Here is a 17,401-nt window from a genome sequence, read left to right as displayed (position 1 = left end):
CATGAAAATGGCACAATCTTCTCATCTAACTCTTGGCAAAGAAAGTGATTGAGCCTATTTCACAAAATGTCAAACTTTTCATTTAAAGGTGTAGTATGGATGGAATAAGTAAAATATGGAGCCACATATTTTTGTGTATTTGTTACTTCACCCACAAAATGACCACTTGTATATCAAGTAGTCATAATGCGCTACCTTGAAGTCACAAAGTCTTGCATGCCTCCACAGCATATTGATTTATTGATTACGTTTACCAACAGCAAAACTACATTAAAACACCCATTTAAAAACTCTCCTGCAACTCATACATTATAATCCAGGTCTCATTTATCCAGTAATATGCTCAATCTCTCAATCAGTCTGGCTTTGGAGAGAGCATAGATACGTTTCACTGTCAGTTCAGTTTTAAATAGTAGGGTCTTAGAAAAAATGCATGTGCTTGGGAAGTACTGAGCACACAACTGGATAAATGAGACTTGGATTATACTGCATGTGTTGTGTGAGAGTTTGTTAAAGTATGTTTTGACATAGTTTGCTGTTAAACCTGGACCCCAATCAATCACTAAATCAATATGTTTGCTGTTTTCTGTGGAGGCATGCGTTTTCTTCATAAATTCAAGAAAACATTGCTGGAGAGCTCATTACTGTTGTTTCTTGAAATCTTTTTGACAGCATGACATTTTGACTTTTACAGCCAGAATCTCAGCTTCATTTCATGTTATAAATAAGGAGGCTACTGCATCTTACCGGTGACAGCACATCTCCATCAAAGCGCCTTTTAGGGTTGGCCTTGCGGTGGTAGCCAGGTTCAGTCTGAGGAGGAGGGACTTTAGGTGGCTGAGAGCTCTGGGCTTGGTGATGAGGATGGGATGCAGCTGGGTGATGGTACTGCTGGTGGTGGTGGTGATGGGTGTGGCCTTTCTGCTTGTGGCTGGGCTTGTGGGTCTCTCGTTTTTTCTTCTTCTTGTTCTCCTTCTCCTTTTTCAGCCTCTCTTCCCGCTGTCGGATCCGCATGAGCTGGACCCTTCGCTGCTGTCGACTTAAAACCACTGGAGACAAAGAGACCAGAGATGTGATAAGGTGTGGGGAGAGAAGAAACGGTAGATAATCATAAGGGAGGGAGAGGATGATGAGGACAGTAGAATGCAGCCTTTATAGGGAAATAAAATTACATGATTAAATCAAGAGAAAAGGACAAATTCATAATCACTCCGACTGTCTATAAAACAGGAGAAACCTTCGATAAGATGTTTCTGAATATTTAAATCATCTTTGAAATGCTGATATGAACTATCCATAAGGGGGTTATCCTACACTAAGTACAGGCTACAAAAAGAGGAAAAAAAATTGATATCCATTTCCTCACGTCCTTCATTCTATTCACTCCGTTGGCAGACATAATTTTCCTTGCTGCATGTACTCGTATTGCGCTGCTCAGTCTCCTGACATATTGTGAGTGGGTGAGTGTGTTCGTGTTATTTTCACACCCTCCCCAGCGAAGGATGTCCAAAATCCATCCTGTCTCGCTGTCCATTGATTCCACATATGATTATTTTTGGGTAAGCGTGTTTGTAAGCATTTTAATTCAGTGGTTTAATATGCAGCAGTGTCGGGGGTCTGTTTTGTGTTCATTATGTGAGGTCAAAATGTTGCTGCAAGTACAGCGACCCCGCTGAACTTCACGAAGACAAGATGTACTGTATGCGTCACAGCTAACGTGTATGTGTGGGTGGGTGTGGAAGTGTTATGAGGTCTATTGTTGTTTCTTTGTGCGGGCGGACAGCTAACGAGGCACCATCTGCCAGGGAAACTGCTTAATGATACCCCCCCTTTTCTTTTCCTCAGCTCACCCCACCTCAGGCCCCTCTGGCTTCATGCTATTGTGTGTGTGTGTCATCTTGTTCATCTATCTTTGTGAGGACCAAGGACCAGCTTTCCACTTTGCGAGGGAGGACATTTTGGCCAGTCTTGACCACTCTGAAAGGCTGTTTGAGAGTTTAGGTTTGAGATAGGCTAAGAGTTGGGGTTTACTTTTGTTATGATGATTCAGGTTAGGGTTAGTGCCTTGGGTATAATTTATGTGAATAGGGTCTCACAAGTGCGTGTGTGTGCATGTGGTTATATCTTCGTACATGCTACATAGTGAGGACCAGATATGTATTTTAGTAATACAGTGAGGACATTTTAGGATATAATTAGGTTAAGGTTAGGGCAAGGGGCTAGGGAATGGATTATGTCACGAGGGTCCTCCCAAAGATACAAGTACAAGAATGTGTGTGTGGGTGTTGAATCATTGTCCACACATGCAGACAACAAAAAAAGAAAAATGACATGTGAGCATGTGCAAGCTAATTCATTCATGCCTGTGTCCTGCACGCTATTCAATCAGTTGACAGACAGATGATTTTCCTTACTGCTCCACTTGGATGCCCTGCCCCAGTTTATTACCCTCCACTGCCCTTCCCCCAATACACCTGCTCCCTCTTTTCCCCTTATCCTTTCATCTATCCGTCTTTCATTATCAGTACAATTTCTGTCAATATAAAGGACAAAAAAAGCTGTAAATATATGTATGTATATATATATATATATATATATACATATAAATATATTTGTTTTTTTACAATAAAGTTACAATAAAGATTGCATGCTGTATATGTACATTTAAGGGGGGTTAAAGTAATATGACCCTTCCTGACCTGACTTCTATCACAAAGAAGCAGTAAATGCTGTAATATTCACAGTTCTCTTGCTGGAGCCTCCCCCTCATTTTCCCCACATTCTTCTTCCTGATCACAGGCTGTATCTACGGCAACAAGCACACAAAATTTTTGTTCCTTTTATTTTTTTGTGTGTCTTTTTTCATTATCATCCTTCGCTACTTAAGTAATTTTTCTTTTCTTTTTCTCTTTATTATAATCCCTCCTTCTGTGGGGGACCCTTTACGTGCCAAAACAATTCTCATTCTAACATATTTCACTGAAATCTATGTTTGAATTAATTTGTCTGTGTGTTATTGTTTAACAGTAAGATAGGCCGGCCCGTTCTCACTCCAAGCTCTTCAAATACCGCCACTTTGTCAGAAAATGTCAGCATCAGACACCAACGCAACAAGACACTCTTTGCAGTGGTATGATGTGCATGGGAGGCAGCTATTACTGACTGATAACTGATCTGCCACGCCTGCGACCAGCCAACCACACCAAGGCTGGTGGCCATGTTGTCAGGCGAGAATACTTTTCAGCGCTGGAAATTCAACAAAATTTTTCTTCTGAAATCAGAAAAGGGCTCTAACATTACTGTATAGTGTAAATTTTAAATTGTAAATCAAAATGTTCGATTTCAAAAATTTAGCTTTATTGCCTATTTTTTTTTCTTTTTCTAAAAGTAATCAAAAACTAATCAAATGCAACAAGTTACATTACTTTGGTGAAATAATTATAACAGTTACATCACTTAAATTACTTCAATTATTTGAAAAGGGAAACTTGTAATTCCTAATCTATATTTAAAAAGTAACCTTTCCGACACCGATAGCCAGATGCTAGAAAAAGAAGGCATTTTAGCAACTTTTTGTACTTTGACAAAGTGGCATGTCTTAAATTTTTGGAGAATCAGTACCCTCTTATTGACAGTTTCAGCCTGTATCCCTTCCCTATGCCTCTGCCCTCATTCTAGGTCTCTTTACCTCACACCCAAATGCACATTTTTCAAAATAGCACTAAAAAGCTTCTTCTATCTCCGTGCCCACACCCTCTGACTGGAAGCCACGACAGCCTGCTGTTTAATCCCATTATTTGAGGCCATGTGTGACTTCTTCTAAGACACTGTTTAACTCTGCATGTCATAAGCCAGCAAAGATCAAATGCGAGAGTTTACGTGCGTGTTTGCGTATTTGTGTACGAACAAACGAGATGTGTGCGTGTCACTTTTTCCTGGTATATTAGTGAGTGGGAGACTAAGCCTCAAAATATTTCTGTCTCTGTCTGAGGCTATTTGTGTGTATGAGTTGTGTGCATTTTGTCTGTGTGCTGTATTTACACTGTGTGTGTGTGTGTGTGTGTGTGTGATCTTGCCATCTGTGTTGTGGTTGCTTTCAAAACAGATTAAGACTGAATACACCAACTTTCATGTTGTTGTATTCAGACTTTCCCTCTCTCTCTCTCTCTCACACACACACACAGAAACACACAGTGTTCCTCGCCCTCACAATGTTTGCGATGTCTTAAGCTGCCAATAAAACTGCCTATTTAATAAAATTAGGATAGATTTGTCAATCTTGATCAAATGGTACCACTTTGTAGTGGCCTTTGTGAGATCGATACTGACTCAAGCCTCATCATCATTTTGTTTACTTGACATGCTTACGAAGTATCTAAGATTGAAGTTAAAATCAACTTCACAGACAGACATACATGTTTGTGTGGAAGCTGCACATTTATCACTTATAACTGCGTTGAATGCACCCTTAATTAAACATCCCATGCACAAACTAAAGCATATGCACGTACACACTTCCTACAGCATGGTATACCAGCAGGAGTCCTTCATTTGCCTACATTGCCATAAAGCTACAGCGGACACACTGAGGTGAGCACCACCTCTCTCATTTCTGAGCACGTCCATCATGTGTTCCAGGTTGGAGCAGAAGCTGTTTCAAACTGTAGCTTTATTTCAGCAGTAAACTACTACACCCAAATTTAGTGCAAATGCAACTTACTCTTAATACATAAGATATGTGCATTTTTATGAATTTGTTAGCTTTTATGATGTTTTTATTAAAATCCCCACGGAAAAAAGATCAAAGTCTGCTGCTTTCTTACATGTCCCCTCTGCCTCAGACATTCTTATTTTCCCCAGGTCCCTGAATTTTTATGGGATTTTCCAATCCTGCCATCCCCTTTGTCTAGCAAATGTCCCTGGCGTATTTTTGCCTTTCCACCTGACCCCCACACCTGCAGACCTGCTCCCAATTCCCTCAGCAGCTCCTCAGTAGGCCTTTATCCATTTCCCCCTGCATGTGCTTGTATGCTGTCTCTGCCCATTTCTGTAAATCCGCCCATGTCTGGACCTGCTGCCTGTTTCTCACCTGTCTTTGACCACTTTTGGGTTTGTTTGCTTTCTTGGGCTGACTTCAAATTGCTGAGTAAGCCTGTTTTTGACAAGAAACTCTGGTAGCATGTCTTTATTCGACGTGCTCTGCCTACAAGTGTCTGCATTTGAGTCCTCAGCTCCATAGGTGTAGATTTTGGACATGTACATTTGTCCCCTTCAGTAAAAAAAGTAGTTAATGAGTTATATTAACTACTACAGAATTTAAGATATTTACATCATAGTTAAGTGTCTGATTCTCAAAAGTTTCTTGCAGAGGATCCCATTTTATATGTATCCACCCTAATGTTAAAACAAAACCTACACCCTTGCTCAGCCCTGTTTTCATTACTGTGACAACTGCATATTTTTTTTACACAACATCCAATTACCAATGCAAAGGAGCAACCAACAGTTTAAGAGTTTTTTCTGATTTAGGATAAGGTCAGTGTTCTGGCTGTTCTTTTGCTTCATTATTGTAATTGGTTTCCATGGGTTATACTGTCAGGTAAACATCTCATTAGATGAAATGATTTTGTGGCTGTTGAAACACTAATGTATTCCTGCACTTCAATCGTGTTTTGTACACTGGGTCATGACCCCTATACAGTTTTAAAAAATGATTCCAAAATATGGTGGTCCAGCCACAAAAATATGGGTGTCCTAAATTAGCTTTAATGGTAAAAGATGTCTGGTTGTGTGTGTAAAGCAACATCACTCACCTTCTGTGTGAGAAAATCCCTCTGCGGTGACTTTCCATTGGATCAGCACGCCGAGGAGGGCCAGGACAGGCCACACCCCCAAGATGACCCAAGTAAACCAGCACACTGGCCTCTTTGGTGCCACCTGCGAAGATTACACAGAGAATTTTAGTTTAATAATTTAATGTGACTGTCAATGTTGTGCTAAATAGGTGGCTCCTAACTAAATTATAAAACTTTTGTCTGATTCTCAAAACCTCTTTAGAGTTTCAAGAGTTATTCTTACACAAAAAAAAACAAAACACAACACATAAAACACACAGATATACCAATACAAACAGGTTGTGTCAAGGAGTTTGAACCACAGTTGCTCCAGCAGGGCTCCCACGTATCTACATGCAAAAGTCTGTGGGCTTAGTCAAATAAAACTTGTGAAAGAGGGCCATTCTGAATACTGAACCTCACCCATTCTTTGTTGAGTAAATAAAAGAGGTCAGAACGGTAAGCTGAACATTTTATAAAGGTTGAAAATTAAATTAACGATGGGGCAACAAACCAAACACAGGCCGTGACAAACTGAATTAAAGACCTTAATAAATAATTGGATGAACTGAATAAATTCAGGGCTTCCACACAGGGCATGAAGGGTCACTTAATTATGTGATGTGTTTTAAAATGGTGCAAATTATTTGCAGGGGCTATTTTCTGTTGCCAGACCACAGCCCAACTGAGCACCTGTGGGAGATGTTGGACAGACATGCACTATTCACCAGCAGCAACAACAAATCAAATGAGGGAACAGATTTTGAATTAAGCCGTTGCAGGCAATGTTGCAGTGTGCAGGATGTTTTCATGGCTATATTGGATTTCCAATATTTTTGCATTAGTGCTGTTAGCCATTAGTTCACTGATTTAGCTGAGAAACAGACATTTCCATTTGGGTATCCTATCTACAAATGGGTTTTCAATTGAATTTGTCTGAAGTTGACTGTATTTATATATATCATTATAACAACATAAAATGATACATACTCCAAATGAAGATTTTATTCATATTATCCATGCCTTACTCAGCCTGTCTTTCCCTTATCTACACACATATCAAAAGCACCAACCTCCCATTTCTCTGAGAGATTTTATCTATCGGCCTACCCAACTGTCTTTCTGTCTCACTGTCACACAAACACACGCATGAAAATCGCTGACCGAGGCAAACAGTGCAATAACAAAACCCAGGGACAAAGTAATGATGTACCCACCTTCAAACACATAGACACACTGAAAAAAAAACATGCCTCAAGGTGACTTCAAATGCCAGTAACAGTTTACACAGAAATGCGCAAACAAACACACCAACAAGCTTACCCTCAGTCTCTCGTAGACGTAGTGTACCAAGGCGAACAGCTCTATAAAGTAATCCACGGTCACGGTGATAATGGCAGAGCCAAATGTGGCGGTGGAGAAGGTGACGAAGCAGCGCTGCCACTGAAGAGTGAGGACGGCAAATAGCGTCCCAGAACCCAGGAGAATACCCAGAGGAACCCAGACTGTTCTGGGGTGGTAGAATTCCTCCATAACCTTGGAGAGAGAGAGGAGGATTTCACTTTGGCAGTCAGTATTTTATTTTCTTTTACTTTTTATTTTTGTTTTAATGAGCAGAATTAGAGCCCCTTAGGGCCACATCAACATTTATGACATCAAAAACATGTTCAACATCAAATTAATTTGAAAAGAATTGTTAAAGGTAGCAAAGTAAAACCAAAGCAAGAGTTTGCCTCAAGTTTAGTAATGGCAAACTTTGACATGCATATGGGCACTACAGCTCATAACTCACTATCTTTCATTAAAAAAGGCAAAATCTATCATTTTAGCTAATACCCCTTATGCTTCTAAAATTAAACCTGAAGGCCTGCCTTGTGGTGTGGCTGAAAGTCACTTGTACAGTATTACTTTGAGTTGAGGTTTTAAGTGCTACTGGACTGATTTTTACTTGGCGAGCGAACTACTTTTCTGGCACGTCAAATGGACTGCATTTATATGGCACTTTTCTAGTCTTAGCAACCACTTAGAGTGCTTTACAACCCAGGCACCATTCACCTGTTCATTCATACACCAGTGGACGTAGCTACCATACATGCTCTGCTCATCAGAGCTCATCATTCACACACACTCAGACAATGATGGCACAGTCAATGGGAGCAATTTGGGGTTCAGAATCTTCCTAAGGATACCTCAACATGTAGACTGCAAAGGCCAGGGATTGAACCATCAACATTTAGATTGGTAGACGACCACTCTACTTCCTGCTGCACAAATCAATACCGAGCTAAATAGAAAGCTAGCTAACTTTCGTTTCTGCCTATCCACTAATATGCCAGATGATTATATTGGCTGATGGACATTGCCATTACTGCTGTAAGCTACTAATTTAAAGGCATGGATTCTACAGATCCCCTGGACATACATTTCTAGGTAAAAACTTTCCAAAAGTGTGGCCTAAAAAGCCTCTCCTGTGAAAATAGCCCAATGCCTTATTTGTAAAGATCATTCGTACAAACATGTGAAAGATGCTTTTACACATGCAGCTGTATCATTTCTCTTAATGTGCCTATTGTTTATGTTATTTTATTTGAGATGTTGTACAAAAATACAACATAAATCTAAATGCTGCCCAATCAAATGTGTCCCCTCACCACCAGTGAAGCCACTCCAACCAGCAGGCCCAGCAGCAGGCCCACCATAAACAGCCCCACGCTGCGAACCAACATGGTCACGAGGCCACACAGGGTCCCGATACCCAGGCCGATGCCCACTGACGCCTCTACGCTCAGCTGAGTGTCCATCACCCTCTCCTTGTAGCACAGCATGAAGATGACCACGGAGCCAAACATTAGGCCTGTGAGGAACAATACGGCCTTGAAGCATCGATAGCCTGGAGGGGGAATGAGGAAAAAAAACACACTGTGAGGTTATGTGGAGCATACAAACGCTGGTACATCCTGTACCTGTGTGTGTGTGTGTGCATGACTCAGTTTCTCTTCAAACACACACGCAACAAGCAGTGCTTTTGAATGATACAGTGGAATCGACCTGAAGAGGTGCCAAGCTCAATCGATCAGCACCATCATTCATGCCAAAAACATACCAAGACCAGTGTACAACACGAAAAACAAAACATAATATGTGTTTAGGAACCATTCTCTAATAAAGTACGTTATAAACATCGCAAGCAACCTTTTACAGCCTTGCAACATTTGGACTGCGAGGCTATAAAACACTTTAGCTAACGGTTAGCATCCTCCAACCAGATTTCTCTTTTTATCTAGCTCTTTATTTCATCTGGCAGATCCCACCAATCAACATTTTGACCACTTAACTTGCTTCCTAGAAAATGCCTGCAGTGCATCTGGATGAAAATCTGTTCACTAAAACCGTATTGCCTTTAAAATGTGCAGTTGATGGATGATTGTGCAGACGTAGCAACACACAAATGGTTTGTGGCTGATATATAGAGGATAATAAAGTATGAATTGACTGGCAATTCAACTATAAGTTGCTACTGAAAACTTTTTACAAAGTGGGGCACGTACTTGACCTCTGATATAACTTTTTCTATGTTTATATTGTCTGGTTTTCTAACTTTTGCTGATTAAAGGTAGATAGCTACCTCTCGATAAATAAAAGAGTGTTATCATAAACAGAGAATAGGGATAATGCATAATGAAAAGCAAAACAATAAAAAGCAGTCTTCTGCGGTGGGTGAGGGAGGCATTTCTTCATTATGAGCAGATAAACTGTCTCTATAAACCTTTATGAAACTGCTTTAAAATATGATAATCATCGTATTACAAAAGGTCATCCGCATTCATTAGTCAACAGGCCGGCTGAATAAAACAGCTGCTCTCAGTCTACTTTTTTTTTCTTTTCCCGTCGTAATGGTCCCTCCTGTCCTTGGCTTTCATTCTTTTTTTATCTCTCACCAGTTTGTTTCCATATTAATGTGCTTTACTGCAGCACAAATGGGGAGAAAAAGAAAGAATTAAAAGCTTAAATATCAACAGTTAAAATCTCCCTGGCCCTTGCTTCTATGTTTATTATTAATGTTTGCGTCTCCCTTTCTTTTTGCCCTATATCTCCTTCTTCCTCTCTCTGACCGGACTCTGTCTCGAGGGCAACCAACATCAGATTGTTATCTGTGTGTAATCAGGCATTGCACAGCTGAGCCAAACAATACCCTTCCTCTCATCCAACCCTCTGCCCGTGCTCCTCCGTCGTGACCATACCTCATTTATTTGATGCACTTCTCCTGGCTTTCTTTACTTCCTTCTACTCAACCCTGTGTTTTCCTCTGTATCTTTCAGCCACCAGGTCTTTAAATAAAAAGTGTGGTGAAAGCCACTGTATTTTTTACAGATGCTTTCTGTCTTCTGTAACAGGATGCCTGAATGAATCGTCTAACATGGAGTAACTGGCGTATTTCCAAAGCATCTAAAGCCACTAGAACATTTGTTTGGTCAGCGGCCGTCACAAATTCCCAACACTGTTCTTCCATATCAGCCACCATCAATCAGTAAATACATTTTGAAAAATCATGCCTCTCCTTCGCTGCTCCTGATCTCCTGATCCCTTTTCCTTGCCCAATTTTCACTGACCCATCCATTACTGTCCTCTCCCTTCCCCAGTCTCCCCCACTGTTCCACCCCTCCTACTCCCTCTTTTGTTCCTTGTTGCTTCCCTTACTTTTCCTGCAGCCATCAAACCCTCCATCCCATCTGTTCGCTCTGGCTTATTCAGCTCTTGTCTGCCTCCCTTGCTCTCTCTGTTCCTTTGCCTCATCCAGCTTGTCCCTCTAACATCACTCATCGTTTCTACTGCAACTTTGTTGTTGTTTCTTTTTCGAGATCAAATAAATGACAGCTAACCTTTTCTTCTCAAGACCTTGGAACTAATCCAAATTCTACAGTTGCAAGAGGCATCTATCAGCAGGGGGATTCAATTTTCAGACCGCAGAAATGCCATTTCAAATGTGACTGTGGGGTTTCTGAGAAACGTCAACTATATGCATTGTATCTCATTTGCAGAACAGGGATTTTGTTTGGTTACAGAGCAAGTTCTGGCAGTGAGGGTGAATATGCAACTCTCTTTTTTCAGAGTAAACTGTCACACAAACACAGAAACAAATAGACAACAGATGGTGAAGGACCAAGGAGCTTAAGTATTCAATGTAAATTGACGCCATTCTGTCTTTTAATGTGACTCTTTGCTTTTAATGTTTTGGAGGCATATATAAAAACTGTTTTAATCAGTGCTGATTCTCAAAATTGGAGTTTTTGTCAACTGGAGGACTTTCAGAGCTGGTGTTAATTAAGCAGACACAGAAAACTTTAACAACTTGGTAAATGCAATTATTTCATTGTTGGCATACTAATGCTAGCAGCATACTCCAAGTACAGCCGAAGCTTATAAAGTGCATTTAAAGTGGGATTTGTCTGGCACCACCCTACGGGCAAACTTGACATTTTCTGCCCTACTAGTGGTGAGGATCTAGGAATAGCAATGTTCACTACATATTTTTTTATCCATCCAACAATTTTATCTCATGGCTGTGAGTCCGCTGTGGTCTTGTTGCATGCTGTCAACTTTGTAAAATAAACTTGTTGGGCAACCTGTTTGTGATGCGGAGACTGACATCTATGCTTTACCAAGACATATACAGTGAATATTAATGCTGTCTGTATGCTTCAGTGGGTCTCTCTCTGTCTATTTGTATGCAACACATCTGCTACGAGCTTCAACATACATCAATATTCACCCAAAAAGAGCCCAGAGGTTGCTTTCAAGAAATTGTAATTCCATATATTTTCTACACAACATAATTCAGTATTTTTGATCTGTCAATTTCCCTGTACATTATTGTATGGCTCTAATGCTTACAGTATGTTGAGTTCCTGTTTAGAAATCAAAATGTCAATAAAAGTATGTGTAAATCCACTGTGATGGTAATTGCAACAAAGCATGGCGGTCGGGGTTGCTGATGCAAACCATGTCACTGGAACAGAGTGCAAGTGTCCCTAGTAAAGGCAAATAATAACATTTAAAAACTATTTGTATGCATCTGATTCTGCACACCTACAGTCCTTGCAAAGCTGTCATTAATTCACACAGCCACGGCGTGATGAAAATCCCTGCCACTGCCTGTTTAACTAGAAAATAGCTGTGAGTAAATGATTACACAGGCCCATAAGCCAACCCAAGGCAATTTACTAATATTAATTATACCTTTGTACATAAATGCACGAGACACTTTGAATGCAATGTCACTGTTTGAGGACTTTTATGTGATTTTGCCAATCTCTATCCAAGTGGGAATACAAATTTTAATCCATCATTTTTTGTTGCAACAAAAACAAGTCTAATGTAAAAAGCCTGTAACCATTCAGAGCATCTCGCTCTCTCTCTAATTATTTATTGATTACACATTCCTGTAATGACTTAACATCCAAACTCATTAGGATGAGCCCTTAATACTTGTAATGCAATCAAACACAGTCATTCACTGGGCACAAAATTAAGCCGCAAGTAAGGACTCTGCATTTTACCATATGAATAGACCCATGCATTAAGTATGAGTCTGGGCATTTGATGGCAAAGAGGAATGGAAGAAAAAAAAACCCAAACAAAACAAAAAAGAACCAACAGGGGTCCACTGCCAGTTAGGCCTGGTATTTTTGATTAATTGCAAATCTCTGTGCTTTTTTTTTTTCTTTCAGTAGTGCTGTTGCAACATTTAGTTAAAAGAAACGGGAACATGCCTTTGAATAAGGCGCAGAATATATTTTTTTCCCCTTTAAAAGGCAGTAGGCAGTCCAATCCTTTTAGTATGTCTGCTGATGACAGCAATTGCGGATAGGGTGCAAGGGTAATGAATATTCAAGGATTTAATAGGATGTAATTCTAAGGAAACATATGAACATATAGCCACAATAGCATTGTCTGTAGGAATGATATTTCATTACTGATTCACATAGCCAGAAACAAGACAAGCTCTCTGTACTGCTCTTAAATCAATAATATCATACGCCAACAGAGCGGAATGAACTAGAAATTAGATTTCAGGGCTACATGTTTTAGCACTTTCCAATTATTTCTTGGCACTTACACGTATAGGAAATATATCTCAGCTACATGTCACTCTCCAGTGTTTCCAACCTGTCTCTAATTTATTCTACTGGCAGATTTTTTCGGTTATACTTGATACTTGATATATTTTCCATATTTTTTTTACAGTATTACTTTAATGTTTTCATTGTAGGCTAATGTTCCTCTATTCTGTATTGATTTTTGCAATACATGCTTTCCTTGCTAATTCCATTTTCTCTTAATATGTTTATGTTGTGGATCAATTCCCTGATTCTTTTTAGATTTAATAATTAATGCCTAGGATGTCCAGTTTGGGGCTTTATAGTTTATTTTTTAGATGAGCACAGCAAAGCAAGCACAAACTTATGTATGAATGCTATGTATGTATTTTGACATTATTCTGTAAAGCTAATGCTAGAGGAATAGTTTTACATGCTGGGTAATATGCATACTTGGTTTATTGTTAAAACTGAACAGGAAGCATTTAGTTTCCGTAGGTTCTCTATATAAAACGGGACTGGGATAAAAAGACACTCAGACCACTTGTGCCAATAATAGAGCAGCAAAAGTACTCTAACTAATGGTGGAGAGCTTTTTACAGCTGACAGGCAAAAGTGGCAAGTTGTATTTTTAACAGACTTACACACCCCATTCTGAAATAACACTAGATCACGTTTCAAACTTTTTGTGAAATCACATTTTTCAGAGATCCCATTAAATGCAAGAGAACTTTTTAGGTGTGTTTTGGTGAGTAACAGCTCAGAGTGTTCGAGGAAAGCTTTTAGTACATCATCACTCACCAAAGAAGCAGTAGATGATTCCAAAGAGGCAGCACATGGAGCAGACCACTGAGGGAACGATCTCATATCTCCTCTCAATCTCCTGGTCGCACTTCAGCCCCACCTCAGCCAAACCCAGCAGTTGGCTGGTGGAAGTCATGGTGACTGAAGTGAAGGGAGGTGGCGTGTAGGAGAACAGAGGAGGGCAGGGGTGAGGGGTGGAGGGGATGTGCAGGGGCGGACTGGATCAGTGGGCGTCACCCATTAGGACGTGTCTACCTGCAAACAGGAAGTACGGAAAGAAAGAATGGTGGAGAGAGAGAGGGCGGGAGTGAGAATGAATGAAAGAGTGATTATTGATTGCTCATTTTAAGTAATCGGCTGTGAGTGCTGACGGAGCAGTAAGCATGCATTACAAGTTTGAAAAAAAAAAGAAACATCTCAGCACAGCATGGCCGCTCTGACAACTACTGCTGCAGCTGAAATGACTGCATACTAAAATATAGCAATTCAGCCACTATCATTCACTTGGTTATACAGTAAGGAGGTTGCAACAAATTGCTGCCAACAGTTGGGAAAGTATTTGACTGGTAGTAGAAGATCTGCAGCGCACACATAATGGTTGCCATGGAACGATCAACAGAATGCATTTGCATACATTTGCATGTTGTGGGAAATTGTGGCACAAGACTGTGTGTGAGCCTTGTGTTTGTGCCGCAAAGCACGGGTTTTTCCAAAAACTCCCTTAAACGTTTGCATCTCTGCTTAGTCCCGATCTGCTGCTGCTCTAATCACCCACTTGAAATAATACATCAGCAAATACTCACTCACTGCTGCTATATCAAGAAAGACTGGTACAAAGTGATGCTGCAGTAATGACCTTGTATCATTATTATGAAACAGCCACCCAGAACAATAAATAATAGAGCATTACATGTATTGAATGTTCATGCTGCAAATAATGAATATAATGGTTTGCACATGGGCATTTAGTGCAGCATATGCTAGAACTTTAGTAAATCATACATTATAAAGCATTATAGAGCAAAAAAAACCTGAGTATGATAGTTAAAAGTCTCCCAACATGAGTAAGTCAGGAGGGTGTTTGGTGGATCTTAAAGGGGTTTGACAAGGTAAAGCTGAGACATTAGAGCAAGTCTGTGACAGAGATAAAAGAATGAATCATCCTTCAAGATTGTCCTTCAATACAGCAATAACAATGTAAAGGAAATACTACTGGAACGGATGCTTAAGTGTAAAAACAATATAAAACTAGAGACCATCTTGCAATGGGATCACAACAGCCGCAATACAGCAATCTGTGACTTAAATGAATGTGGTCCAGGGGCATAAAGTGGGGGGGATCAATGGCCTCTTCGCTACTACCTATTCCCCTGTTTCCAGTCACTTTGCTTTGAGTACACCTAATGGCAGCTTCAGGGACTGAAAAATGAAGCCAACATGGAAGTGCCAAAACTGTAGTTCCCTTAATGGCCACTTCAGACTGGCTCCGGAAGCCAGTCAGTCCCCATAGACCCCCATATTAACAATACCCAACATTCTTGTAGCCTGGTACAAACTCTACAGCTAATTCTAACACTCACGACAACTGTACAGGGGTTTAATTTTTATATAACTCATCAATCTACGTTTTATTAAGACTTAAAGTCACACATAATTGCGTTGTTGCCTTCACTGGTTGCATTGGTTAGGTTTGGGCAGAGTAAGGTGGATCATTCCTCCGCTATCCTCGGTGACACAAATTTGAATAGCACAAACCCCACCTTCATTTTGATCTCAACAACACATCTGTAAAGTTACGTGACTGCGTCTTGCATGGTTGTGACGCTTGTTGATAAAATCTGACCACATGCAGACAGACGTATTAACACCTGCTTGAATATTCAAATAGCTTTTGTGGTAGTTCCCATTTCAACTGGTTTCACAAGGACCACATTCTGCCACGATGACACACACACAGACTCACATGGTGAAAACAATAACAGCTGATGCTTGTCATGGCTGGTAAATATGAGCAACTAAAAGCCTATTTTGGATTATACTATTATGGAATATCAGGAGCAACAACTCTTAAGACATAGGTCTATAAGCGCAATAATCTTCTCCATTTGGAAGGGAAAACTTATGAGACGAGACCAGCGTGACCAGACACACTACATACCCAATAAAAAACAAAAAATCAATAAATAATCTGGACTGCAGTGTTGTTTGTTATTCTGAATAAAAGCAATTTGACTGATTGTAACCTCTAGTAAAAGCATACATTGTGTTCATCAACCTAACCCAACACAGTTTTAATGTAAAAGCATCCTGCACCAGAAATTCAGTGTTATTACCTACTGTATATAATTAGACTCCACTGACTATATTTAATTGACTTTAATTTGTAAATGATGCCATGGGGCAGCTTTCGCTATTACACTGTTTGGTGGTTATGAGCAATTACTGGTTTCAAAATTCATTTTTGTACCCAGTGTAACACAACCTCCCATCAAATGAGATGGTATGTCGGGATGTACTGTTACATAATACAGCTCGGTATTGATATCTTCATTCTTAATTGATCTCCTTGTGTCCTTTGGGTCACCAAAAGACACAAGCAGATCAATAAGGAGTGTGGTATCAGCTGCAGACAATCTGCTTGGAAATTCCAATCCTTTCCTCTTTCTCAGTTTCTTTTGAGGACTTTTGTTGGATGAAAATGTGCCTGGAGCTTCCACTTTGGTCCTTTTTTTTGTCATATCTGTGCCATCAGCTAATAAAGGCGATCAAAGCCAGCTGTGTTTCACATATTTTGTGTGAAGATAGCCGGGGGCAAATCCAGTCAATCACTGTGTCACACTCTACCCTAACATCACAGATTTACAGCATTGGAGAAAATTCTAAAAGTACGAATAGCACATTTTAAGTGTGCAAAAACGTGAACAGTTGCAGTGGAATAGCCTCTTACTGTTAACCACACACCCACACACAGCTACACCCATTCAGACACTAAATCTCAATGGCTTCTTTTCAAGTGGAGACCCGAATTAAGACCTACTAGGTGTATAGACTCTGTTAGATACACTTAAATGGGAGCATCCTCTAAGTGGCATAAATGGCAGTATTTTACTCAAGCATCATAATTATTTTATGAAACACGTACTATAATACATCTTTTATGCAGTCATCAGGGTTGCTCTCTGTCTCCATCATGACATCTCTTGCTAAGGCTATGTAATTCATGCAAAAGTGTGAGTGTGCACACACAGTCTCTCCTTCTTCACTGTTTCCATTAGGGTTGAGTGACTCCACGCTAAATCTGTCTGGCCTCTTTCTTGCTCCTATCTGCATGCATGCTGTCTGTCTGGCAAAGACCCAGACTTCAGGGGAAACATAAAATCGGGCAAGAGAGGGTTTGATGTAAAAATTACTCTCAAACATCTGTACTGTACAGTGCATTGGCCTAAGTGCAGGACTACTTGCACTATCATATACATATAAGCCTCTTTTATTGTAGTTACACGATTGCACTCAATACCTAGTGTACTTTCACGGCCTCAGTTCCTCTACCCTGGATCCATTACCTTAGTCTTTTTTTCTCCTTCAGGTCACTGCACTTGTCATGTCAGGGTAAAGATGAAATACTCACATATTCTCTCTCCCAGCCTCTCCTGTGTTTACTCTTGC

The 17,401-nt window shown here is 40.1% G+C and overlaps 1 protein-coding gene across 2 annotated transcripts in view; it reads right to left on the bottom strand.

Moving 5' to 3' along the window:
* The window catches only part of tmem198a (transmembrane protein 198a), a 43,071-nt gene that overhangs the window by 4,705 nt on the left and 20,965 nt on the right, over positions 1-17,401 (bottom strand). For both annotated transcript variants that reach the window (XM_050048289.1, XM_050048290.1), the window contains 5 exons: positions 13,733-13,990; positions 8,486-8,724; positions 7,158-7,370; positions 5,814-5,937; positions 748-1,049 (listed from right to left, as the gene is read on the bottom strand). In XM_050048289.1, coding sequence (XP_049904246.1) covers positions 748-1,049; positions 5,814-5,937; positions 7,158-7,370; positions 8,486-8,724; positions 13,733-13,871 — 1,017 coding nt within the window. In that variant the 5' untranslated portion in view covers positions 13,872-13,990. The remainder of the gene's footprint in view (positions 1-747; positions 1,050-5,813; positions 5,938-7,157; positions 7,371-8,485; positions 8,725-13,732; positions 13,991-17,401) is intronic.

Source organism: Epinephelus moara, chromosome 7 (assembly GCF_006386435.1).
Source record: "Epinephelus moara isolate mb chromosome 7, YSFRI_EMoa_1.0, whole genome shotgun sequence".
Classification (NCBI taxonomy): domain Eukaryota; kingdom Metazoa; phylum Chordata; class Actinopteri; order Perciformes; family Serranidae; genus Epinephelus; species Epinephelus moara.
The sequence above is the reverse complement of the archived record's forward strand: the minus strand, read 5'-3'. Positions and strand labels throughout refer to the sequence as shown.